Source organism: Hemibagrus wyckioides, linkage group LG23, assembly GCF_019097595.1.
Source record: "Hemibagrus wyckioides isolate EC202008001 linkage group LG23, SWU_Hwy_1.0, whole genome shotgun sequence".
Lineage (NCBI taxonomy): Eukaryota > Metazoa > Chordata > Actinopteri > Siluriformes > Bagridae > Hemibagrus > Hemibagrus wyckioides.
The window spans coordinates 9946519-9972623 of NC_080732.1; the positions used below are offsets into that span (position 1 = coordinate 9946519).

General features: G+C 38.4%; 1 protein-coding gene across 3 annotated transcripts in view; it reads right to left on the reverse strand.

The window, feature by feature from the left end:
* gli3 (GLI family zinc finger 3) overlaps positions 1–26105 on the reverse strand; it is a 145276-nt gene that overhangs the window by 70238 nt on the left and 48933 nt on the right. For 2 of the 3 annotated variants that reach the window (XM_058376353.1, XM_058376352.1), the window contains exon 4: positions 25974–26079. In XM_058376353.1, coding sequence (XP_058232336.1) covers positions 25974–26079 — 106 coding nt within the window. Of the gene's footprint in view, positions 1–18814; positions 18998–25973; positions 26080–26105 lie in introns of all 3 variants that reach the window. The other variant, XM_058376354.1, reaches the window with a different exon arrangement.

The window sequence follows — 26105 nt, forward strand, 5'->3', positions numbered from 1 at the left end:
GAAAAAGATGTGGAAAGCACAGAGAGACCTGAACATCGAAAGAGAGGCAGACACACACACACACACACACAGAGAGAGAGAGAGAGAGAGAGAGAGAGAGAGCAGGTAAAACACATGCCAGAGAGGGTTTTTTCTGCACAATTGACAGCACTGTTCTATAAATCTGGTTACCTGCTGTAAGTGGCCCCAAGAGTGCCTAAGCACAGCCCAAAGCAATGGACTTTCGGGAATGGAAAGCCCATGTTTCCAAAATAGCACATATTGCACAATGCAAAATCCCAATGCTCAAAAACTTTCCTTTATTCAGGTTTCAGAGTAGTCAGACATTCACTTCAAATTCATTTCATTGAGTTCAGGGTAAATTTGATGTAGAACTTATTGAAGAACTTAATAGTATAACTTAATTTATTGATAAATAAATGAACATATCTTATTAAGACAAGCGGAAATGAATGTACACTTCATCATGTAAATGTCTTTTTCTATTCAAAAGTGGTTCAAAGTATGCTGTGCCTGCTTTTTTATTGTATTGTATTTCTATGGTTGTGGAATAGCACATGCTAGGGCAGCGGATTTTCCCACTGCCTTGATTGAACATGTATGATGCATGTCCACCCTCTAGCCATTCAGTGTCTGATCACTTTCAGTGTGCATGTTACTATCATTGATGGCAGAGAGTTTGGAATCATCGTTCCAAGTGTCCTTGGGGCTTCCCGGCCCTTTGTGATTTGTCTGTGTTTTCTGCAGTTCTCCAGATCCATGGCTCAGCATTTCAAGCAGTTGTGCCTTGTGGCATTGCGGCTGTGTAGAATGTACCAGCATAGATTTAGGTTTATATATATATATATATATATATATATATATATATATATATATATATATATATATATATATATATATATATATATATATATACAGTCTTATGCAAAAGTTTAAGCACCCCTTGATAAATAACAGATTTTGGTGATTTTTTAATTGAAAAGATGTTAACACAGTCTCTCTTGGAAATGGAAAAAATGCACAATATTTTCAGCAAACATTGATGCATAGTTACTTCTTATGCCATAAATTAAACAAAAATAAAAAAATAAAAACATTATTATGGCACTGTGCAAAAGTTTGGGCACTCTAAGAGTTCCAGAGTCTCAGATTCTTTTTACAAGGTTTCAGACCTTAATCAGCTCATTAGATCTGATGCATGGCAACAGCTGTCATTAGTAAATGCCAATTTCAAAGCTTTACAAATACTTTGACTCTTCAAACCTTGTGCACACACTTGCGGACACTCAACAACCATGGGTTCCTCTAAGCAGCTGTGTAAGACTCTGAAAATGAAAGTTATTGATGCCCACAATGCAGGAGAAGGCTACAAGAAGATAGCATAAGGTTGTCAGCTTGCAGTTTCCACAGTGAGAAATGTAATTAAGAGATGGCAGTTCAGGGGAACTGTTGAGGTCAAGATGAGATCTGGAAGACCAAAAAAACTCTCGGAGAGAACTGCTCGTATGCTGGTCAGAAAGACAAATCAAAACCCCCATTTGACTGCAAAAAACCTGCAGGAAGATTTAGCAGACTCAGGAGTGGTGGTGCACCGTTCCACTGTGCAGCGATGCTTGCCAACTATTAAGCATGGGCGTGGATCTATCATGCTTTGGGGTTGTGTTGCAGCCAGTGGCACAGGAAACATTGCACGGGTGGAGGGAAGAATGGATTCCACTAAATACCAGCAAATTCTGGAAGCAAACATCACACCATCTGTAAAAAAGCTGAAGCTGAAAAGAGGATGGCTTCTACAAGAGGACAATGATCCTAAACATACCTCGAAATCCACTATGGAATACCTAAAGAGACGCAAGCTGAAGGTTTTGGAATGGCCATCACAGTCCCCTGATTTAAACATCATTGAAAATTTGTGGGTAGATCTTAAAAGAGCTGTGCATGCAAGACGACCAAAGAATATTACAGAACTAGAAGCCTTTTGCAAGGAAGAATGGGAGAAAATCCCAAGTACAAGAATTGAAAGACTTTTAGCTGGCTATAAAAAGCGTTTGCAAGCTGTGATATCTGCCAGAGGAGGTGTTACTAAGTACTGATTATGTAGGGTGCCCAAACTTTTGCACAGTGCCACAATAATGTTTTTATTTTTTATCTTTGTTCAATTTATGGCATAAGAAGTAACTATGCATCAATGTTTGCTGAAAATATTGTGCATTTTTTCCATTTCCAAGAGAGACTGTGTTAACATCTTTTCAATTAAAAAATCACTAAAATCTGTTATTTATCAAGGGGTGCCTAAACTTTTGCATAAGACTGTATATATATATATATATATATATATATATATATATATATATATATATATATATATATATATATATGTGTATGTACACACTACCAGTCAAAAGTTTGGACACACCTTTTAATCCATTTTGTTTTTTCTTTAGGGATTTATTTTCTACATTCAATAACAACAATACTGGAGATTTCAAAACTATGAAATAGCACGCATGGACTTAAGTAATCCATATGTAATGACAACAAAAAACAGGAAGTTGGTTTTTTTTTTTTTTAGACACGCAGGTCAGGTGTTCTGGAATAGTTCTTGCAAGAACAGTATTGTCAAGTGCATTTGCAAATCCCATCAAGCACCATGATGAAACTGGCTCACATGAAATCCATCCCAGTAAAGCAAGACCAAAACTTACCTCTGCTGCAGAGGAGAAGTTCATTTAGAGTTGCCAGCCTCAGAAATCACCAATTAACAGCACCTCAGATTAGAGCCGTTATGAAGGCTTTACAGAGCATAAGTAGCAGACATATCTCAATATCAACTGTTCAAAGGACATTATTGTGTATTTTGGCCGCCTTCAGCATTGTTTTACAATGTAGAAAGAAATAAACATAAGGAAAGACCATGGAATTAGAAGGTGTGTCCAAACTTTTGACTGGTAGTGTATAGTTTCCAATAATGGTGAAGCAACCTTTAATTTGAAAAAGACAATATATTAATTAAACATTATTATTATTATTATTATTATTATTATTATTATTATTATTATTATTATTTTATTATTGTTGTTGTTGTTGTTGGCATGTGGCATGTGATGACTGTGTCACTTTTTCTGTTTTTTTTTAAAGAAAGGCATAAAATTTGTGATTGCGTTTTTTCTTTCTTTCCTTAATTCTTTTAGAGAGAATGTATTGTCAACTTCTTTACACCCATGGCATGACTGACATTCAAAATCTTTAAAAAGTTTCAATTTGATTACATAGATTTTACCCATCCTTCCAACAATCCAGTCTATATCAGAATATCAGACATTATGGCATAAATATTAAGAAACAAAAGGCCAAAATGCTGCTTTGTATCTGACACTTAAAAATAAAATAACCTGTTTATTTCTTCTTATCTCTGGTTTTCCTAATTTATGTAGCCAGTATATACAACAAAAGTATTGTTTTCATCAGATTAATCTAATACTTTTATATATTTTAAACAAAATGTTTTTAAAAATGTTATAAAATCCAGACATTACATGTCTGTAATAATTAAATGAAAAATGTAATTGCTTAATATATCATTGTAATATGTTTTTTAATGTTATTGTTAAATGTTCCTCTTAGCCTTCATTTATTTGTTATTTCCCCTCTTTTCTGTACTTACACTAGCTGCAGCCTGATTCTTGCATAATATACTGCTTTCTCTTTAAGGCTTATGGTATGAAAAAAAGTGCCCAACCGTTTAGGCTATGAAACCAATGTACTACCAAAAAATGGGTGGGATGTGTTGGGGGGTGGATGATAGGACTTCAATCTGTTCCAATTTCTCCTTCAGAATTTATCTCACTTCTTTTGAAATCCTGAAATTGCTCGAGAAAAAAAGCAGTCATTTTCGAATTGTGGCACGTAACTTTCTTTGCATCTTTTCATTCTCTCAATCTATCTTTCTCGTGCGAAAATTGAAGCAGCTTAATGTCAAATGTGGCTAAAGCCAACCTCTCCATATCAAACAAGGCAGCACAAAAATTACTGTGGCAATGATAAGACTGCCAGATAGCAGCGAAAGAGCGAGAGGAGAAAGAGAAGGAGACAGAGGGGAAAGGGAAAAAAGACGACAGAGGGAAAGTGACTCCACTCAATTATACTGCAAAATTGCTATGAGTGAATATTTTTCATTCAGGTGACTGATGGTATCTGCTGAGCAGCAATACAGATAAATAAGGTAGCTTTCAGTCAACTATAAACATCATTAATCATGAGGCAAGCTGCTGCCTGACTGACCGTCCTCAAGCTACAGTGCAAAACGAGGGATTAAGAGAGAGCGACACTGGGAATTCAAGGGAGCTTCAGTTCTTCGATCCCAGAGGAAAAGGGCAAATAGGAACCCACTGACAAGATTCAAGTCTCTATATTTTAGTATTTTGTTTGATAATTTTTATTCTTTCAGTTCTTTTTAGCTTGATTCAGCCTTACTTTTACAGGCAATCAGAGCAACCTCATTCTTGGCAAAACCTTTAGAAAAAACACAGAGTTAGATACAAGTGCAGGCAGAGCAGGATTAAATAAATACAGTGGCAAACTGTCCAAAACACTAGGCAAAGTCAAAACCGGAAAAAAAGCAAAGGTGATCAGCAAAGGGAATATCATAGGCTAAAATACATGAGCTCATACATACAAATATATATCGAGTATGGATCGGATAAGCAGTACAGACAATGAAAACTTCGCACTCTAGTTATTGTAAAAAAACCCAAAAAAAACCAAAACATAATTCATTTAAATAATTTGCAAAATAAAATTAAGAAAATAATGCGAAAAAGTCTTTTCACTAGTTGTATCAGATTTTTGGACCTCTCTGTACATATCTAGCCTATTAAAAACAATAAACGCTTGTTTCTTTCAAAAAATCTTTCTTACACTGTTCAACATTGTATGGATTTCAGTTTACTAAATGTCCCCATAATTAAAGAAAGACATCATACAATTTAGGGATTGTTATATTTGGCTGTTTTTTTCTTTTAAAAACAAACATTACAGCTTTAACTAATTTCATTGTAGGTTTTTTTTATTTTATTATTTTTCAGATAATTGCATAACTGCATGCTTGACAATTATAGTGCTGTGAAAAGGTTTTTGCCCCCTTCCTGTTTTTTTTTTTTTGCATATTTGTCACACGTAATGTGATTCAGATCAGATTCAGATCAAACAAATTTTAATATTACACAAAGATAATGCAAGTAAATACGAAATGCAATAAATTATTTCATGCAGAAATGCAGTAAAAAATTTGTTTTTCTCTTGAGCCATTCAGAGGTGGTCTTGCTGGTGTGTTTGGGATCATTGTCCTGCTGCATAACCCAAGTGCGCTTGATGTAACGGGACACACACCTTCCAAAAAGTTCAAATTTTGTCTCATCAGTCCACAGAATATTTGCCCAAAAGTCTTGGGGATAATCAAGATATTTTTTGGCAAATGTGAGACGAGCCTTTGTGTTCTTTTTGGTCAGCAAGCCTTGGAACTCTCCCATGGATTCGTTTTTGCACGGTCTCTTTATTATTGTTGAATCATGAACACTGACCTTAATTGAGGCAAGTGAGGCCTGCAATTCTTTAGATGTTGTTCTGGGTTCTTTTATGACCTCCCAGATGAGTCGTCTTTGCGCTCTTTTAGTAATTTTGGTATGCCGGTCACTCCTGGAAAGGTTCACCACTGTTCCAAGTTTTCTCCATTTGTGGATAATGGCTCTGACCATGGTTTGCTGGAGTCCCGAAGCCTTAGAAATGGCTTTATAACCTTTTCCAGACTGATACATGTCAACTATTTTGTTTCTCATCTGTTCTTGAATTTCTTTAGATCGTGGCATGATGTGTTGCTCTTTAAGCATGCTTCACTTTGTCAGACAGGTTCTATTTAAGTGATTTCTTGTTTCAACAGGTCTGGCAGTAATCAGGCCTGGGTGTGTCTAGTGAAATTTAACTCAGCTTTCTAAAATAATGTGGTTAATTAATGTTCTTTCATGATTTAACAGGAGGTGGCAATTAATTTTTCAAGTAGGGCCAGGTAGGTTTGGACAGCTTTTTTTTTCCTTATTAAATGAAATAATCATAAATTTGTTTGATGATCTGAATCTTTTCAGTGTGACAAATATGCAAAAAATTAAAAAAAAAAAAACAGGAAGGGGGCAAAAACCTTTTCACAGCACTGTACATAAAGGAGCAAACACATTTAACTTATACTTACATCTAACATATATAACCTAATTCAAAATAATCCTTAACAAATTGTATGTGTGTATGTCCACATCTTTATTTTCTCTCTTTGTAAAATCAAATATCTATGTCACAAGGACTAAACTATGTTTAACTAATCTTTCTAAGATTGCAGCATATGCAAACACAGCTGCTAGGTGCTCCCAGATTAGCAGTTGTGTATAATATATTTGTTAAGTTTACTAGTACAATCATTTGGTGTACACTCAGTATACAAATGCTTCTAACTCTTCAAAATCTTAGAACTGTGTCAGGATTATACTTTTGAAAACTGAAACTTCATCACACCAGAGATTCTATGCTCTGAACCAACCTATCTGGAAAGTGATTCAGGAAGTGAAGGAAAGTAAGCAAAAGCGGGAAAAGAGAGCTAGAATTTGAGCTATGCTTAGAGCTAACCCACACACAGCATCTCTGTAGGGCCTTCTCACAATCTCTGTCACTCATCAACAAGATGGACAAAATTTGCTTAAGACTTATCACACTTAACACTGTTTCTGATGCTGCCAAAGAGCTAACAGACCACACTGTATACAAGGCGGACAGAAAAACTCTGGTAAGAACAGAGGCAGTGGAGTGTGCATACAATGTGTAAACAATAACTGGTGCACAGCATTGCTCCTCAGACTTAAATATATGATGGTGAAATGTAGACCATTTTTCATGCTACCATAATCATTTAAATTACACTGTTTAATTTACCGGTTTTCTTCAATATTTTACACTGTTGCTTTCGTTTGTCACATTTTTCACTTTCCTGTCACAGTTAATCTTCAAACAGCAACCGGAGGAAACCAACTTTGGATCTTTTCAATATCTAGTTCATATTCCTGCACAGGTATGTAATCATTAAGTACAGCAAACATTGTTACAAATGTTTGCTGTACAATGTATGTACTCCAGGATGTTTAGTAATTCTTCCTTCACTCTTAGCGTTAATTTTACTTGTGATACATGTATTTTAGTTAGCTCTCTTTGACAGAGAAGATTTTAGCCTTAGAGGTGTGCATCCAGTCACTATAGAGGGTAGTGATAGTGAGAGTAGTGTAGTATCTGTAGGGGAAAATCTGAATGCCTTAGGCGGAGTTAGCAACCCCCAACTCCGGCATTAGAGTACTCACAGTGCGGTGAATGGGTGACGACTCAGGGGCATAGTTGCAAAGCCAAAGATAACGCTAAGGCTCACTCACGGGATTGCCACTCCTCTCTGCTTCACAAGTCTAACAGGTTTGCCCTCTTAACTAGAACCAGGATATATGAACACATCACTTCTATCTTATCCACACTGCATTGGCTCCCATTCAAATTTCAAATTGATTAAAAAATACTATTTTTAACCTATAAAGCACTGAATGGTCCCTGGCCACAGTACGTAAGCGATCTTTTGGGTTTTTTTTTTAATGATCCACCATACTTACTTTGATCAAAAGTTGCAGGCTATTTGGTAGTACCTCAAGTAGTAAAGGCCACAGCAGGGAGCAGACCTTTTCTTACAAAGCCCCACAATTATGGAACAGCCTTCCAATTAGTGTTCAGGACTCAAGTCTAGGCTGAAACATCTGTTCAGTCAAGCTTTTTATGTACAGTTTTTCTTAAGTAAAGGAGCAGATATGGAGGGTTCATGGGCATAGAGTGTTTGGTAAACTGGGATGTTTGGATGCTGTCTGTGCAGTGGTTGAATGCTTTATGTCCCAGGAAGACCTCTTGTCTTTCTACATAACCTTCTTCTTTCCAGACCTGCCTGATCCACCCTGACGCCCTACCTCTAGTTGGAGTCCTGGTGGTGCACATTGCTGCTGGGGATAGATCTGTGTGGACAGCCTGTGACCCATGGGACTGCCGTGGGTAAAACCATTTGGAGATTATCACTCTATTATTTTCGAACTGCTGTTGCAGCAGTCAACTTTGTGCTCAGGTCTTTGTGCTCAGGTCTTCTTCGTGTCACTGACCTATTAATTGCTCAGGAGCTCTTGGTAGAATAATTCCCCTTGACTATAAACAGCTGTAGGAAGAATTTTTTTTTTTTTTTTTTTAACATTTACATCATTTACAGCCCAGTATTACCCAAATGTGGATGGGTTCCCTCCTGAGCCTTGGTTCCTTTCAAGGCTTCTTCCTCATACCATTTCAAGGTGTTTTTCCTTGCCACCTTTCCTTCAGGCTTGTTCATTAGATATAATACTGTATAATAACATAATTAAATATTAGAGATAAAAATTAATTTAAATGTTCTTTATAATTTTTTTCTATGTTTCTATATTTTTGTAAAGCTGCTTTAAAACAATGCCCATTGTTAAAAGCACTATACAAATAAATTTAATTCATTTGAATCTCCACATCATGGCTCATCAGATCATTTTTCCTTTTGCCTCTGTCCTACATGCCTCTGATCTGCAGAACAAAACCAAAACCTTAAGACAGTCAAAGTTTAGAGTGAGGAAGCCACCTCATAACTGCAACACTGTTTTGAACTCAGTGGCTGGGATGTATTTGCAGAAAGAGCTGATGCGGAGGAATACTGTACATCAGTCCTGACCTGCATAGTGTTCTGCACAGAGTCTTTTATAACAAACCAAATCATCAAAATATTCCCCAAACAAGCCATGGCTGGTGTATTGACACCCCTGCGGCAGAAGCAATGGAATCTATATGCAATTTTAATAATCCACACGGCAAACAAATCCAAAATGTAATCCAAACTCGAAGTCAGAAGACAGGAAGAAGATAAAAACTTGGTTAGCAAACAATCAGCAAACAAACCCAAATCACAAGGCAAGAATCAGAAAAACAAGAAAACAAAGCTAGGTCAAAACCTGGAAGTAACCTTGAACCGGAAGTGGTTAAAACTCGGGTGACAGCTCCCTCTGGTGGCTTGGATCTCTGCTAACAAACGGGATGCAGCTTATAAATCAGGCAACTTGCAGGCCTACAGTAATGCCAGGAGAGACCTGAAGAAGGGCATTAAAGAGGCAAAACACAAATACAAACAGTTCATTAAGAGACATTTTGAGAACACTCGTACCATGTAGAAGGGAATTAAAGTCATCACTGACTATAAGGATAGTCCCTCAAACTTAGTAATGACCCCTGCCTCCCTGATTGGAGCCTAGCCTTTACTAAAAAACAAGCAATCTACAGTGAGATCCATCAAGTGAGATCCACTCTGAAAAGTTGACATCTACAGAGCTGCATGACCTACAGGCTGCACACTCAGAACTGGCAAAGCTAGTTGGGGGTGTTCAAATCCACAACTATTTTTCCGGGGTGCAAAAGATCTATGGTGGATTATTCAACAACTACTGCCCAGTTGCCGTAAACCAAATCATCATGCAGTACTGTTGTCACATATAAAAAACATCATCCCCAAGGGACTCAACCAGAGGTGTCCATTCTTGTTCGCCAGGGGCTGATGTGGGTACAGGTTTTCATACCAATCAAGCAGAAAACACACCTGATTCCACCATTTTAATAAACCCTAACAAGCAATCTAACAGTTACAATAGGATGCTATTCATTGATTTCAGTTCTGCTTTTAATACCATCATCCCTCACAAACTCGGCATCATGCATATTAGGCAACCTGGCCCAGATACAGCACTCCGCTCATGGATCATGGACTTTCTCACCAACAGACTGCAACACATCAGAATAGGCAATAACACATCATTTATTCTTGTTCTGAACGCAGGCATGTAATGCATGACTGTGTGCATAGCCCAGCCCTATTCACTCTCTTTACTCATGACTGCACCCCAACCCATTCCTCCAACTCTATAGTAAACTTTAGTAGGTCTCAAGACAAGTCAGTTCGAGAAGGTTTTAATTCATTTCAAACATATATAGCTGACACCATACATAGTGAAATGAAACAATGTTTCACTAGGACCAAGGTAATATATGAAACAACACAGAGCTACAAAAAACAACACAGAGGAATATAAAAAATCAGAGTAGTTGACCTAGCCACATAAAGTATATAGTGTGCAACCTAGTGCAAACTGATCCAAACAGTGCAAGAGAAAAAGACAATTCGATTCGATTCGATTCGATTCGATTCAATTCAATTCAATTCAATTCAATTCAATTCAATTCAATTCAATTCAATTCAATTCAATTAATTTTGTATAGCGCCTTTCACAATGAACATTGTCTCAAAGCAGCTTTACAAAAGAAGAAAAACAGAGAAAGCGGAGGGGAAAAATGAAAAAAAATAAAATAATAAAATAAATAAATAAATAAATAAAAATAACTAAATAAGTAGAAATAAGAGTAAATCATTAAATTTAATAACTATTTTATCCCTAATGAGCAAGCCTGTGGCAACGGTGGCAAGGAAAAACTCCCTGGGATGGAATAAGGAAGAAACCTTGAGAGGAACCAGGCTCAGAAGGGAACCCATCCTCATTTGGGTGACACTAAACAGTAAATAATGTAACTGTAACTGATTAATGTCCTTTCTACAACAGAAATCAATGGCCCCTGAGGAACTATTAGGTCAGTGTAGTTTCTAAGGTCATTATAAACACTAATTCTTTGCTGTCACAAGCTGACAGATGTAATGGCAGATCTGTGACGGTGTGAAAGTCCCCAAGTGGCTCTGTCCATGGCTGTCTCCTGGTCCACACAGATCCATCCACAGCATCAGTGGGCACCAACAAGCGACGGGACTCTGACCTGGGGTAGGGCAGTGGTCACAATGGAACTGGCAGTGGGAGCTCAGGAGTGGGGTGTATAGCTCGACAGAGAAAGACAGAGAGAGAAAGAGAAAGATATTAAGTATGATTCTGATCATGTGATGTTTAAGAAAATGTAGATTATGTGTAAAGTGCAGGCAGGGACTCCGGCAAGACTAGCTATGACAGCATAACTAAAAGGGAGAGCCAAAAGGTGACAGACATGAAGGCTTCCCGGGACATAAGGCGTCCAACCACTTCACAGTCAGCAAACCTGAGCGACTTGCGAGGGTGGCAAGATGACAGCATCCAAACATCCCAGTACACAAAACACTTTATCTAAGAACTATATATTAAAAGTTTGACTAAATGTGTCTTCAGCCTAGACTTAAACATTGAGACTGTGTCTGAATCCCAAACACTAATTGGAAGGCTGTTCCATAACTTTGGGGCTTTGAAAGAGAAAGCTCTGCCCCCTGCTGTAGCCTTTGCTACTTGAGGTACTACCAAGTAACCAGCACCCTTTGATCGGAGTAGGCGTGGCAGATCATAAAAGACTAAAAGATTGCTCAAGTACTGTGGCGTGAAACCATTTAGTGCTTTAAAGGTTAGTAACAGTATTTTATAATCAATGCGAAATTTGACTGGGAGCCAATGTAGTGTGGCTAAAATAGGAGTGATGTGTTCATATCTTCTGGTTCTAGTTACGACTCTAGCTGCATTCTGGACTAACTGGAGCTTGTTTATGCTCCTACTGGAACATCCAGACAGTAAGGCATTACAAAAATCCAACCTAGAGGTAACAAAAGCATGAACTAGTTTCTCTGCATCATGAAGTGACATCATATTTCTTATCTTAGCAATATTTCTGAGATGGAAGAAGGCTACCCTAGTGATATTATCTACATGAGCTTCAAATGAAAGACGAGAGTCAATAATCACACCAAGATCTTTTACTGCTGGACAAGATGAAACCGAAAGACCATCCACCGTTACTCTGTAATCAGAAAGCTCACTTCTAGCTGCATGTGGTCCTAGTACTAACACCTCTGTCTTGTCCGAATTAAGCAGGAGGAAGTTAGTGGCCATCCAATGTCTAATGTCCTTTACACATTCTTCTATCTTAATAAGTTGGTGTCTCTCATCTGACTTAGCTGAGACATATAGCTATGTGTCATCGGCATAACAGTGGAAGCTAATACCATGTTTATGAATAATTGCACCAAGGGGTAGCATATATAGGGAAAAAAGCAGTGGGCGTAAAACAGAACCTTGTGGAACACCGAACATAACCTTGGTATGCATAGAGAAGTCACCATCTAGATCTACAAACTGATATTTGTCAGTCAAATAAGACCTGAGCAAGGAGAGGGCTGTTCCTTTAACACCAACATGTTCTAGCCTATCAAGTAGAATAGTGTGGTCAATGGTGTCAGAAGCTGCACTAAGATCCAGTAGCACCAATAAGGAGACACAACCCTGATCAGAAGCCAGTAACAGGTCATTTACCACTTTAACCAATGCTGTCTCTGTGCTATGATGAGGTCTAAATCCTGACTGATACATTTCATAAATGTTATTTTTATGCAGGTATGAACATAACTGCTGTGCTACCACCTTTTCTAGGATCTTGGAGATAAAGGGCAGGTTTGATATTGGTCTATAGTTAGACAGCTGACAGGGGTCGAGGTCCGGTTTTTTAATCAAGGATTTGATAACTGCTAGCTTAAAAGATTTAGGCACATAGCCAGTGCTTAGGGAAGAATTAATAATTTTTAGAAGGGGTTCAGTAGCTACTGGTAGTATCTGTTTAAGGAAAGATGTGGGTAAAGGATCTAGGATGCAGGTAGAGAGTTTTGAAGAGGAAATTAGCGAAATTAGATTAGGCTCTTGAAGTGGAGTGAAGCATTCTAAGCTCTGATCAGAAATAGCTATATTATCTAAGGAATTATCTAACAAATAATTTGGTTTTAAATTAAGAGACTGAATTTTTTGCCTGATATTGTCAATTTTTTCATTGAAGAAATTCATGAAGTCATTGCTGCTAAATATAGATGGTGTGCGCTTTTCTACAGTGGTTTTACTCCTAGTTAGTTTTGCTACAGTACTAAATAAAAATTTAGGATTGTTTTTGTTATTTTCGATTAGGGCAGAGAGATACACTGATCTAGCAGTACTAAGGGAATTTCTGTATCTCAGAAGGCTTTCCTTCCACGCTAACTGAAATACTGCTAATTTAGTTTGATGCCATTTATGTTCTAGTTTCCTAGCTGATTGTTTTAAAGCTCGTGTGTTGTCGTTGTACCAGGGTGCTAGTTTCTTCTCTTTAATTATTTTCCATTTAAGTGGAGCTACAGTGTCTAGGGTGTTCCGAAACATTGACTCCAGGTAATTGGTCACCTGATCAAGTTCTGTGGGGTCAGACGGCGAACCAATCATGCGAGATAATTCTGGGAGACTATTGGTAAATCTCTCTGCAGTATCAGACGTAAATGTACGCTTCATACGGTAATGTGGCATCTCGTGTCTAAGACGCATTTTAAATGAAACAAGATAGTGATCTGAGATAGCTTCCGACTGTGGAAGAGTGTATAGAGTCTATATTTAATCCGAATGTAAAAATTGAGATCCAGAGTGTGATCTCCATTATGAGTGGGTCCGATTACATTTTGATTAACACCTAATGAATCTAAGATGGATACAACTGCTGTTCTCAGAGGGTCTTCTGGCTTATCAAAATGAATGTTGAAGTCTCCTACTATTAATGCTTTGTCTAAAGAAACAACAAGATTTGAAATAAAATCTCCAAATTCACTGAGGAATTCAGAGTATGGCCCTGGGGGTCTGTAAATAACAATTAGTGGAACTGACTCTGTGAACTTATTATTTGTAGCTGCATACGTTAGGTTAGTATAAAGAACTTCAAATGTGTTGAATTGATGTCTGGGTTTTTGTGTGGCGCATAGCTTATTATCGTGAATAACTGCGACACCTCCTCCCCTGCCTGTTAGACGCAGTTGGTACATATAGCTAAAACCAGGTGGACAAGCTTTATTTAATGCTACATACTCGTTTTGTTTAATCCATGTTTCTGTTAAGCAAAGAACACTGAACTCCTGATCAGTAATCAGTTCATTAATAATAAGTGCTTTAGTTGACAGAGATCTTATATTTAACAGTCCTAGCTTCAGATCAAAGGTGCAGGCTGTGCATTCACTATCATCTAGTTTTATGTTAATCAGGTTACTAAAACAAATTTTCTGATTTCTGTTAAAACATTTTCGTTTGGCTCGGGGAACAGACACAGTCTCAATGTTATGAACCCTGAGTGACGACTCTTTGCAGCTAGCAGACTGTCGGATTAGCCTGCTTGTCTGCTCCCTGGCCTTGGCCCTGGATTGTCACCGATTAACTAGATCTGCTCTAAGACTATGTGCTATGCTGCAAGAAATGAGAGCAGCACCCTCCCGAGTGGGATGGACACCATCCCGTCCTAACAGGCCAGCCTTGCCCTCAAAAGAGCTCCAATTATCTATGAAGCCCACATTGTTTTCAGAGCACCACCTGGACATCCAGCAGTTTAGCGACCATAACCTGCTGTAAGCTACATCATCACGCACGCCGCATTGGGATGGGGCCAGAGCATACTACAGCATCGGACATCGCCTTCGTTAATTTACACACCTCTACAACATTACTCTTAGTAACCTCAGACTGACGAAGGTGTATATCAGTAGCTCCTACATGGAAAACTATCTTCGAGAACCTGTGCTTGCCTAGGATCCTAAGATTACCTGCAATGTCCGGTGCCCTGGCTCCTGGTATACACCTAACCTGTGCTGCTGGAGCCCCTAAAGGCCTAGCTAATTTCACATGCCTTAAAATTGAGTCTCCTATAACCAGAGCTCTTTCAGGTTTCTCAGCGGGTGCTTCACTGAGGAGAGCAAACCTGTTAGACATGTGAAGCAGAGAGGAGTGGTGCTCCCGTGGGTAAGCCTTAGCATTAGCCTTGGCTTTGCGACTATGCCTCCGAGTCGTCACCCATTCGCCCCGCTGTGAGGGCTCTAATGCCGGAGTTGGGGAATTACTAACTCCACCTAAGGCATCCAGACTTCCTCCTACAGACACTACACTACTGTCACTATCACTAACCCTCTGTAGTGTCTGGATGCGTACCTCTAAATCTAATATCTTCTCCATCAGAGAGCTAACTAGTGTACACTTATCACAGGTAAAATTAACACTAACGACAGAGGAAGAATTGCTAAAACATCCTGCAGCTGTACAAGCTGAAAATTAATCATACTGTATGATTACGTACCTTGAGTGAATTTGTCCTGATAATAAAGAGATCCGGAGAGGGTTTTCCTCCGATTGCTGTATGAAAACCGGGAAAAAAGGCTTCTCCCGAGTGAAAACAAATTAACAATTTACTGCAATATGCAAGTAAAGATTTAGAAAACGAAATCTGACAGCATAAAATATTCAGGCAAAAGAGAAAAAATTTGACTATATAAACTTCTAATAAAAAAAGCCAAAACAGGCAAGAAACTCGCGGTAAGCGCTTCAAACACAGGAAGTGACGTCACACCAAGCCCAGTGTAGGCAGACAATACAATACACTACAGCACCGATACATAAAATAGTGCCAACCAGTGTACAGTCTGTATTTACCATTGTGCATATAAAAGGATGTAAACAATAAGTGTGAAGTTCAGTATAATTCAGTTCAGTTTATTTCCTGGTGATGAGTCTTATAGCTTACAGGAAGAAACTGTTACACAGTCTGTTTGTGAGGACCCAAATGCTTCGGTACCTTTTCCCAGATGACAGGAGGGTGAAGAGTGTGTGTGCGAGAGGGTTGTGTGATTGGCCATGTGTGGTCCACAATGCTGTTGGCTTTGTGGATGCAGCATGTGGTGTAAATGTCCGTGATAGAGGGAAGACTTCAGTGATCTTCCCAGTTGTCCTCACTATCGGCTATAGGGTGTTGTGGTCCAGGACGTGGCAATTCTCAAACCATGCAGTGATGCAGCTGTTCAGGATGCTCTTGAAGGTCACTCTGTAGAACATAGTCAGTATGGAGGGTGGACAGTGGAGAGTTCAGAAACAGGTTGTTGGCTCTAGACCAGGCTGTGAGCTGTTGCACATCCTCTCTACATGCCGACTCATCATTCTTGCTGATGAGACCCACCACGGTCGAGTCATCATTGAACTTGATGATGTGGTTCAAGCTGTGCATTACTACAGAGTTGTGAGTCAGCAAAGTAAACAGCAGTGTGCTGATCATGCAGCCTTGTGGAGCTCCAGTGCTCTGTGTTGTGATGCTGGAGACTCTGTTCCTGATTTGGACTGACTATGGCCTTCCAGTCAGGAAGACCCAGATCCAGTTGCAGAGTGAGGTGTTTAGGCCCAGCAGGCTCAGCTTCTTAAACAGGTGCTGGGGGATGATTGTGTTGAATGCTGAACTGAAGTCTATGAATAGCATTTGTATGTAAGTGTCCTTTCTGTCAGGTGTGTGAAGGCCAGATGGAGGGTTGTGGCAATGGCATCATCCGTGGAGCGATTTGGACAATATGCAAACTGCAAGAGGTCTAGTGAAAGTGGCAGCAGGATCTTGATGTTGCTCATGATGTGTCTCTCAAAGCACTTCATTACACCTCATGGGTGTGAGTGTGATGACATGATAGACATTGTGGCAGGACACTGTAGGCTTCTTTGGCATGGGGACAATGATGGCCTTTATGCATGCAGGAACCACAGCACTGCTCAGGAAAATGTTGAAAATATCAGAGAAGACGTCTGCTAGCTGTTCTGCTATGTTCTACTAGCTGTTCCCTGTGCACTTTGCCAAGAATGTTCTCTGGTCCAGGTTCTCTTTATATCAGCCTCGTCACTGATGCTGTGTATTCCTCCAAGTTGATGTAATCGCCATAGGTTGCAGCCTCCCTGTGCCAGTCATTGCACTCAAAACCGTCCTGAAGGGCAGAAGTGGCTCCTGTTGGCCAGGTTTTCACCTCCTTCAGAGCCAGTTTAGAGCATCTGACAAGTGGTCTCTATGCTGGAATCAGCATAACAGAAATGTGATCTGAGTAGCTGAAGATGGGGAGGGGCTCCATGCAGTATGTACTGGTGATGTTTGTATAAACAAGATCCAGCACGCCCCCACCCCCACCCCCACCCCCACCCCACCCCACTCCCCATTGCAAAGTCCACATGCTGATGGAATTTAGGGAGCACCGATTTGAAATTTGGATGGTTGCAATCTTTTGTGATAAACAGCCCATTGGGGTGAGCATTCTGTATGTTATTAATAGCCTCATAGAGTTCACAAAGTGCTTCCTTAGCAACTCTGTTGCTGAGCCACATCTGTCGCTTAGGAACTCTGACACAGAGCCATGTCTCCATGAAAAACAAAGATGTAGCAGTCTATGTGGTCCACTGAAGTTGGATGTAGTTCAGTTTATTGTCCAGGAAGCAAACAGTGGAAAGTAGGATGGATAATAGATGATAGATAGCTAGGGTTTGTTTTTGGCCTAGCATGGACGCCTGCCCTCTTGCCACGCTTCGCCTTCTTGTGCACTGCTTACAACGTCCCCTTTCCTGACCAATGGCATCAGGCAATCCCAAGGACTGGAAGCCTGTTTTTTGCAAGATTGTGAAACTTCTCCAGCACATCATCATGCAGGTTGGCTGTTGCCTGATTTCTGTTCTGTATTAGTGTCTGGTGGTCATAGACATGAACACCGCTTACTCTGGTGTCTATATACCATGAAAAGTTGGGTTAAAAACTTGAATAGCACAATTTTGGATCCAGAGTGGCTGCTACATGTTATTGCCGTGCCACCATCTAGGATCACAAGAAGATTTCTATCTGACAATGAGGAAACATTCTGCAGGGAGGAATTTCAACACCTGATTCAGTGGTGTATGGACAATAAATTGTTCCTGAAATCCCGAACCTGGACACTGTGTATGCTAGTCAACCACCAGCAGAAAGGCTAGCATAATCATCCAAGTCTCTATTCACCTGGACACAGAAAGTGTGTTCTTCTTTTTTAACTTTTTCATTTAAATTCCTTCATAGTTGTTTAAATGCCCTAGACACACATGCATGAACAGAAACACATGCTTATGTTGTGGAACCGAAACTTTATGCACTGTACCAATATGAGGTGTATAAAAATATAAAATATTAACACAGTGAAGCAATAAAGTGAAAAGGCCTGGGCTCAACAAAGACTAATTCTGAAAAACATGGTGATTGAAAGTAGAGGAGCTTTTGACCAATCAAGACGGGACAACATTTTCTTCATCAAACAAATGGCACAGACTCAAATAGAAAGAACTATGATAGAAAGAAAACATATTTTTTAAATATAAATTTAACCCATTAAAATATAAATTTAACCCATTAACCCATTAATTAATTATTATCATTATATTACTTATGCCATGTTATGTTTAATGTGTAGCTCTCTAAAATACTGTATAATTATAGGATGGAGGCATCAATGACACTGATGTCTGTGCAGAATAATTAAAGATTATCTGGTATCTAATATTGTACAATTTTGAGATTGAAAATGACAATATATGTATATAAATACAGTCCCCTCCAAAACTATGAATATGAGTGAATAAATAAAAAAATTCAGCTTTAATTTTCTGATATTTACATCTAAATATGTTAAACAATCTTAGAACATGACACCTTTTGTGGTAGAATACCCAATTTTTAGGAGAGCAAAACAACTGGTACAGATAATAAATGCAGAATTGTGTATAATAATATTGTGTATATCCCTTGCTTGCACTACTGCATTCATCCGCCAACACATTAACATCAAGATGCTTTTACAGACTTGTACCTCAGCTTTGTTCACTTGTTTGTTTTAGGGTGGTTCCTCCCTTCAGTCTTCTATTCAGGAGGACAAATGAAAGCTCAGTTGGGTCTCTGGATTTAGTTGGTCCTTTGCTGTGCAGGCAGTGTGTTTTGGGTCATTGACTTGCTACATAATGAAGTTCCTCCACATTAGATTGGATGCATTTCTCTGTAAATTGGCAGACATAATGTTTCTGTACACTTCTGAATTCATTCTGCTACTTCCATCATGAGTTACATCATCAATAAAGATTAGTGAGCCCATTCCAAAAGCAGCCATGCAAGCCCAAGCTATGGTACTACCTCCACCATTCTTGACTGATGACCTTGAATGGTTTGGATCTTGAGCAAATCCTGTCTTTCTCCACAATTTGGCCTTTCTATCAATTTGGTAGAGGTTAATCTTTCAGAAGTTTTGTGGTTCTTATCCATGTTTCTATGTGAATTCCAATCTGTCCTTCCAATTCTTATGGTCTATGTATTTCTGCTTTTAAAGTGTTCTTCAAGTGTTGGATTCTGATCCTTGCATTAGTTGGTTGATCGTGATGTCAATGACTTAGTGTGTGTGTCATAATGTCTTACCTCTTACCCATTTCTTTGGTTACTAGTTATAGTTTGGTTACTAGTATTTCAGTTATTAACTGACAACAGAAGTAAAGTATATTAGTGCAAGAACAAATAACTTTACATATTTGACAGGCAATTTTCAGTCATTACCTTCTTATGTTTTCATTTGCTTATCAACTTGCACTCTGTGGTAAGTGTGACATCTAATGGGTTTAAACTATTTTGTGTATTTATCTTTGTGCACTGAAGCCACACAGGTGAATTTAACTACTCTTTCTTTTCTTGTAACTCTTTAATACTGAACAGCACACTGAAGCTCTCTTCTGAATGAATTATTCTTGTTCATAATTGCACTTTCTTCTAGCCTAATAGCACTGCCATGGGAGAAAGCGGGAGAAAGAACACAAAGGACAGTTAATTTGTGATTTCCTCTGCTCATTCAGAGGCAAATTAAGTGTCAAACAGCTAATATGGAGCATATTTCATTTTATGAGCTTTTAATTTAATTCCGTTCACTCATATCAGGGCTGTTAGTGGCAGTTAGTGTGCTATGCTACCGGCCTCCACTCAAACCAAAGGGGTAATAAATAAACATGTTTCAATTAAAGCCTTCCAAAATAATAATGCACTACTGAGCAGATCATCGGAGGGCAAGGAAAATTAGATGGTTATAACCATTGGGATTTTTTTTCTGGCTCTTTTTGTAGTCGTTGATGCCCACTCACAGCTGAAAGCGTGCTGGTTAGATTGATAACAGAGCCGCAAGGTAAAAGCAGCTGTAATTACAGACTGTAATGAGAGGCAGCATGGGGAAGTACTGCAATAATATCCTGCCTGAACTTAGGCATATATTTAAGGCCACTAATAACGATTAATTCTGTTCACCTAGAAGAACTTGTGTTAAAACAATTCAATTTTTCTTCCTTAACCTCTACACCCCAGGCTCCATCAATCCCAAATGCACATTTGAGCATACACATACAGGCACAGAGGGGCACAAACAAGCAGTCAGCTTAGAAAAAGTACATGCTCTGTATTATTGCACTGCAAAACTCAGTTAACGTCCAAAAGAAGCATAGAAGCTATTTAACCTAAAACATGGTCTCCAAGCTTATGACATTTTTATGACTTCATTCAGTGGTGAACTTAGAATTTCAAACGTCAGCAAAAGGTCCTGGGTTGACAGCAAGTGTCTGACATGCTGTTTGACAGAATGAAATACAATTTCTTTCCATCATCATAGCATTGCTCTCAACTGGAATCGATACACCATGAAAAAAGGCAGATAACTGTCAGTCAAAACTTTTTTACAAAGAGGATCAGAGGCAGGAAATCTGTTTTAAATAAATATCTGTTACGATTTTACCCATTCACTTTTGCAATTCTTCTCATCATGATGTAGTTGAGCTTGAAAGTTTTTTTGTTTTTTTTCTGTCTAGCCACCCTACCACATAGGACAGACAGAAAGAATATGAAAAAATGTCACATAAGAAAGTATTCAGTACTTAGTAGTCAGATATTCCTGTACCTCCTTTAATGTTGCTGTAGGACTCTTGGTAGCCTTCCTGGTAATTTTTTGCTGTGTCCAATTACACATTTTGAACTTCCTGTTCTTGGTGATGTCATTGTGGTGCTCTATTTTATGTATTTGTTTATAGTGTTTTTTATGATCTTCCATGGTTAACTTATTGTTCTAGAAAGTCTTTTAATCCCTCTCCTGATTGATACCTAGAGAAAAATCTAATCAAAATAATCAAAATAATTTAAAAGTCTTAAATAATATTCCAGTAATTGCATCAAGCTGGCAGCAAACCATCACCAAACTTCTTCCAGAGGTGAATCGAAAATGTGGCAAAAATGTGAAAGTTCCCATGCTTTTTACAGACTTCTAGCAAGACAGCATTTGTAGCAAACTTAATAAAAATGCTTTTATTTATGCTTTTTAACACCCCTTTTATGGCACGCCTCACAAACTGACAAAAGAGAAGGCCCTGGACCTCTTGGCAGAAGATCCATAAGCTGCATGGATCCCTTGAAGCAGGCATTGACCAGGAGACACAATTTCCTAAGCAAAAGTAGAGGGAAGAATACATCCAGTATAGACAGAATAATGACAACCTCCTCTATAAAGTAAACAAAATAAAAATGAACAACAACTTTCCAGCCAAAGTCTAGACATTAAAACACTTTAATATTAATTCACTTGAGAAGTCAAGGCCATGTTGGGACTCGATGTAGCCCATGGAATTTTGAGGGATATTTATTGAATGCTGACATAAAGGGGAAAAGGGGTTGTGACTTAACAGACTTTTTTTTAGAGAATGAGAGCTCCTTCGATTGTATGTTGGGTTATTGTTTTACCAAAAGAACACATCAAAGAACCTTTTAGGGTTTTTTTTAGATGTGAACTATTTTTTAAGTGTATGCTTTGACCTGTACATTTAAGACTGAATAACAGTTGTTAAGCATAATAGCATTATATTTTTTTTCTTTTAATGTTAACAGATCCAGTAACAATATTCAACCCACTACTGCTCAATAAGTCATATGAACCATGTCAACACACAGCACTGACAATAAAGTATGTAATCATCATCATTCTCTGCCATATTCCTTTTCTCCTTATGAATACTGCCTTGGGTATTTCATACACTGTTTAGCAGGTACCATCTGACCACTTAAACACAGGTGTGGCAAGTCAAGCATGCACTGCCGATAAAGTAAAAAGGTACCCAACTTCACATTTAATTTAATTCACCCACTCCATCTCCAGTGCTTTCTTTCTCTCTCTCTCTCTCTCTCTCACACACACACACACATACACACACTCTTTCTCTCTTTCTAACCTTTTCTGCGACTCTCTCCTCCTTCCTGCTGCTTGATAAAGCATGGCGAATTGTGTGTCTGAGTCTTGTTTGAGCTGCATGTTGACCCATTATCTCCACATAAGCTAAATGCTAAATTATATTTGCCATTTTGTTCATGCTGAAACAGGACATCAATCATGTTCTTAGTGCCCTTCTTTTTCCTGCCCTCTCTCTCTCTCTCTCTCTCTCTCTTTCTCTCTGTGCCTCTTTTCACGCTACTCTATAGCCCATGGGGTGAGAGTGTGGAGATGACATAAAAATTCATTACTGTTAACAGCATTACTGCAGTGGAAAGATATGACTCTAGACTCTGGATGGGAGAGAGAATAGGGGCAGTAGGGAATATAATGATAAAAAATATTAAACATAATATGGACCAAGTAGCTGCCTCAACCAATTTGTAGAGCACAGATTAATGATCATTTCAACCCGGTGTGAGGGAAAATACACAGATGCACAGTAAAATCACAAATCTTATTCAACAATAAAACCAATGAAACGAAAATTGTAAAAAGTTCATTAAAGGACCAGGGCCTACTTAAGGCTTTTTGGCACTTAACCCAAATACTTGTATTCAAATACAAATTTGGGCTCATATGAAATAGCAGCTCACAATCCCACACTATTGTTTGCATCCACATAGAATAATTTCTTCCAAACTGTGGGCAAATGTGCAATTCTAGGTGTTACTTTTGTGCACACAGGTTTGCAAAATGGCAAGCACTATGTTCATTAGCTTTGCTGTTTGTGTTATATTCCTTTTATAACAAAACTGCAAAGAAGCAATTGCCAGAACATGAAGCCTGAAAAAATGGGTTTTTTTGTTGTGCCATATTTTCTTGTATGTTTTTTGTAACCCTCTCCTAATTTATATTTTTTCAACAATGAGATCCCATAATGCTTTGTAAATTCTCTGTGGCTTTTACACTTGGATGTTACCAAGAAGATAACCTGCTATTTAACAGAGGTGTGTACACTTATATACACTGTGTATATAAACACATGTGAATACACACATTCAAATTCATGTTAAATACTAATTAGTATATACCCATCAAAAAAAGTGACTGATTAAACACAAACAATGTACAGCTGTTCCTATAGGATTTTCCTGATATATTCTTGGGAGAATCCAAGTGTAAAATACACAGAGAGCTTACAAAGCAGTACAGGATCTCATTGTTGAAAAACATCAATTTGGAGAGGGTTACAAAAAACATACAAGACATTGAACATATCATGGAACACTGTAAAGACCATAATCAACACATGGCAAAAATATGGTAGAACAGTGACATTACTGAGAACAGGACGTCCCCCTAAAATTGATGAGAAGACCAGGAGAAAACTGGTCAGGGAGGCTGCCAAGAGGCCTATAGCAACATTAAAAGAATTGTAGCAATTTCTGGCAAGTACTGGTTGCTTTATACATGTGACAACAGTATATTAAAAGATCATTAAAAGAAGACCATCCCCACAGTGAAGCATTTAGATGGCAGCATCATGCTTTAAGGCTGCTTTTCTTGATCTGGATTTGGCTTTAATCAGGGTGGAGGGAATAATGAATAGCTCCAGATACCAGTCAATTGTGGCGCAACACATTAAGGCTTCTGCTAAAACACTTAAGATGAAAATGAATTTTACCTTCTAGCATGACAATGAATCGAAGCACACCCACAAATCAACAAAGGAATGGCTTCAACAAAACAAGATGTCTGGCCCAAACAGAGTCCAGATCTAAATGCAATCGAGCATTTGTGGGTGATCTGTGCACAGGAGATGCCCAACCAATTTGAGTTATCATGCTTTTTGGGGGAAGAATGGCAAAATATTGATAAGACAAGATGTGCCAAACTAACTGTTACTCAAAAAAGATTAAAAAAAAAAGAAAAGATAAATTTATGCGATAAATGTCATAAAATCTAAAGGTGTTTCAACTGTATTCGTTTACTGGTGTGCACACCTATGCAACCAGTTTAGTGTACATTTTTCTTTTTATCATTTTCCCCCTAAATCATTCTTATTGTTTTTGACTTTAATATATGGTCTGCAATTCCACAAAAAAACATGGAAAGGTTTCTGACAGGATTTATTTTCTTAAATTTTTTTACATTTCAAAAACATGTCATTTTAAAAGGGGTGTGTAAACGTTTTATAGCCACTGACCTGATCCAGTGACTCTGAGCACGAGTGCTCAACAATGTTGTGTCCTCAGCCCCCTCCTGTACTCCCTGTTCACGAATGACTGTGTTGCCAAGCATAGTTCCAACATTATCTTTAAGTTTGCTGATGATACCTCCATCATGGGCCTCATCATCCGAAACCAACTTCTACAGATTCTGTTGTTTAAATTATATTGCTAAGCCTCACTTAAGCATTTCATTGTACAAACTGTCACTTACATCTGTACTGTACAAATGACAAATAAACTTGAAACTTCATGTGATTTAGCTTCATAGTTATGAGTTAGATTCATACTCACTACAAAGATAATTTAATAGTACTTTCGAAGCAATTCAAAATAAAAGTGTCAAAATAATAATTGTGCTGAGCATCAATCAAAGGAAAAAAAATCAAATTAGTCTGTGAATTTAAAATATATTAATAAATTGTTTAAATTTAAAATTTGCCAGGTACATTTTTGTTCAAGGTTGTGTGTTTTTAGCTGTGTGTTTTGGATCATTATCCTGTAGATGGACCCATGACCTGCAACTGAGACCGAGATTTCTGACACTGGGCAGCTAATCTCTTTGGAAGTTAGGCTCTTTGGTTACCATTTGTATTACCTGTTTCTTTAATTTGTCATCAATTTTCCTCTTGCTGCCATGTCCAGGGAGGTTGGCTACAGTCCTGTGGACCTTGAACTTCTGACTAATATGTGCAACTGTAGTAACAGGAACATTAAGCTGCTTGGAGATGGTCTTATAGCCTTTACTTTTAACATGCTTGTCTATAATTTTCCTTCTAATCTCCTGAGACAACTCTCTCCATAGCTTTCTGTGGTCCATGTTCAGTGTGGTGCACACCATGATACCAAACAGCACATTGACTACTTTTCACCCTTTAAATAGCAGACTGACTGATTACAAGTTTAAAGACACCTTTGGTGCTAATTACAGGACACGCTTTAGTTTAACATGTCCCAATAGTCAATTTTTTCTAGGGGTACCATAATTTTAGTCCAGGCCAGTTTCATTAGTTTGTTTTTTTCAATGCTTCTGTTAAGCCACAATTCAAAAGCAATATCTGATTTTTATTAGTCACTTTGTCAGTTTCAACATATTTCAGTGACTATTATGGGTTTTTTCTTTCTTTAATTTAAGGGTACCAACAATTTTGTCCATGTGTGTATGTATGGCAGTCTCCTATGCTGAGACTCCATCAATGTCCTATTTCACAGAGAGGATGACGTGGCAGCCCCCTGAGCAGAGCTCCCTCCAAACACTGACAGGGCGGCCTCCAGTGCGGTCCTCCCTCCTGGGACTGACAGTGTGACCTCCTTTGCCAAGCTCCCTCCAGAGAACTTTTTTATTTTTGACTATAAGTTGTTGCATTGTATATTTTCTTTGAAATGCATTCATTTATGACACATAGCAAGGCAAGCCAGTTAGCAGAACCCATGTGCAGAACATGACATATAGAATAGTGGTGTCAATAAAGGCTCTGTTACATTTTATAGTATCGATCTGTGTGTGTCTTATTGTCACTCACACATGGATTGGTGGCACTGGAGAGGGCTCATAGATGTATCGTCCCTGTGTGTGTCTTTCGTCGACTGGCACAGGAGGGTGGAATCCATGGAAAAACTGAGCCGGAGCTGAAGAAATAAACATGTATCAGAGT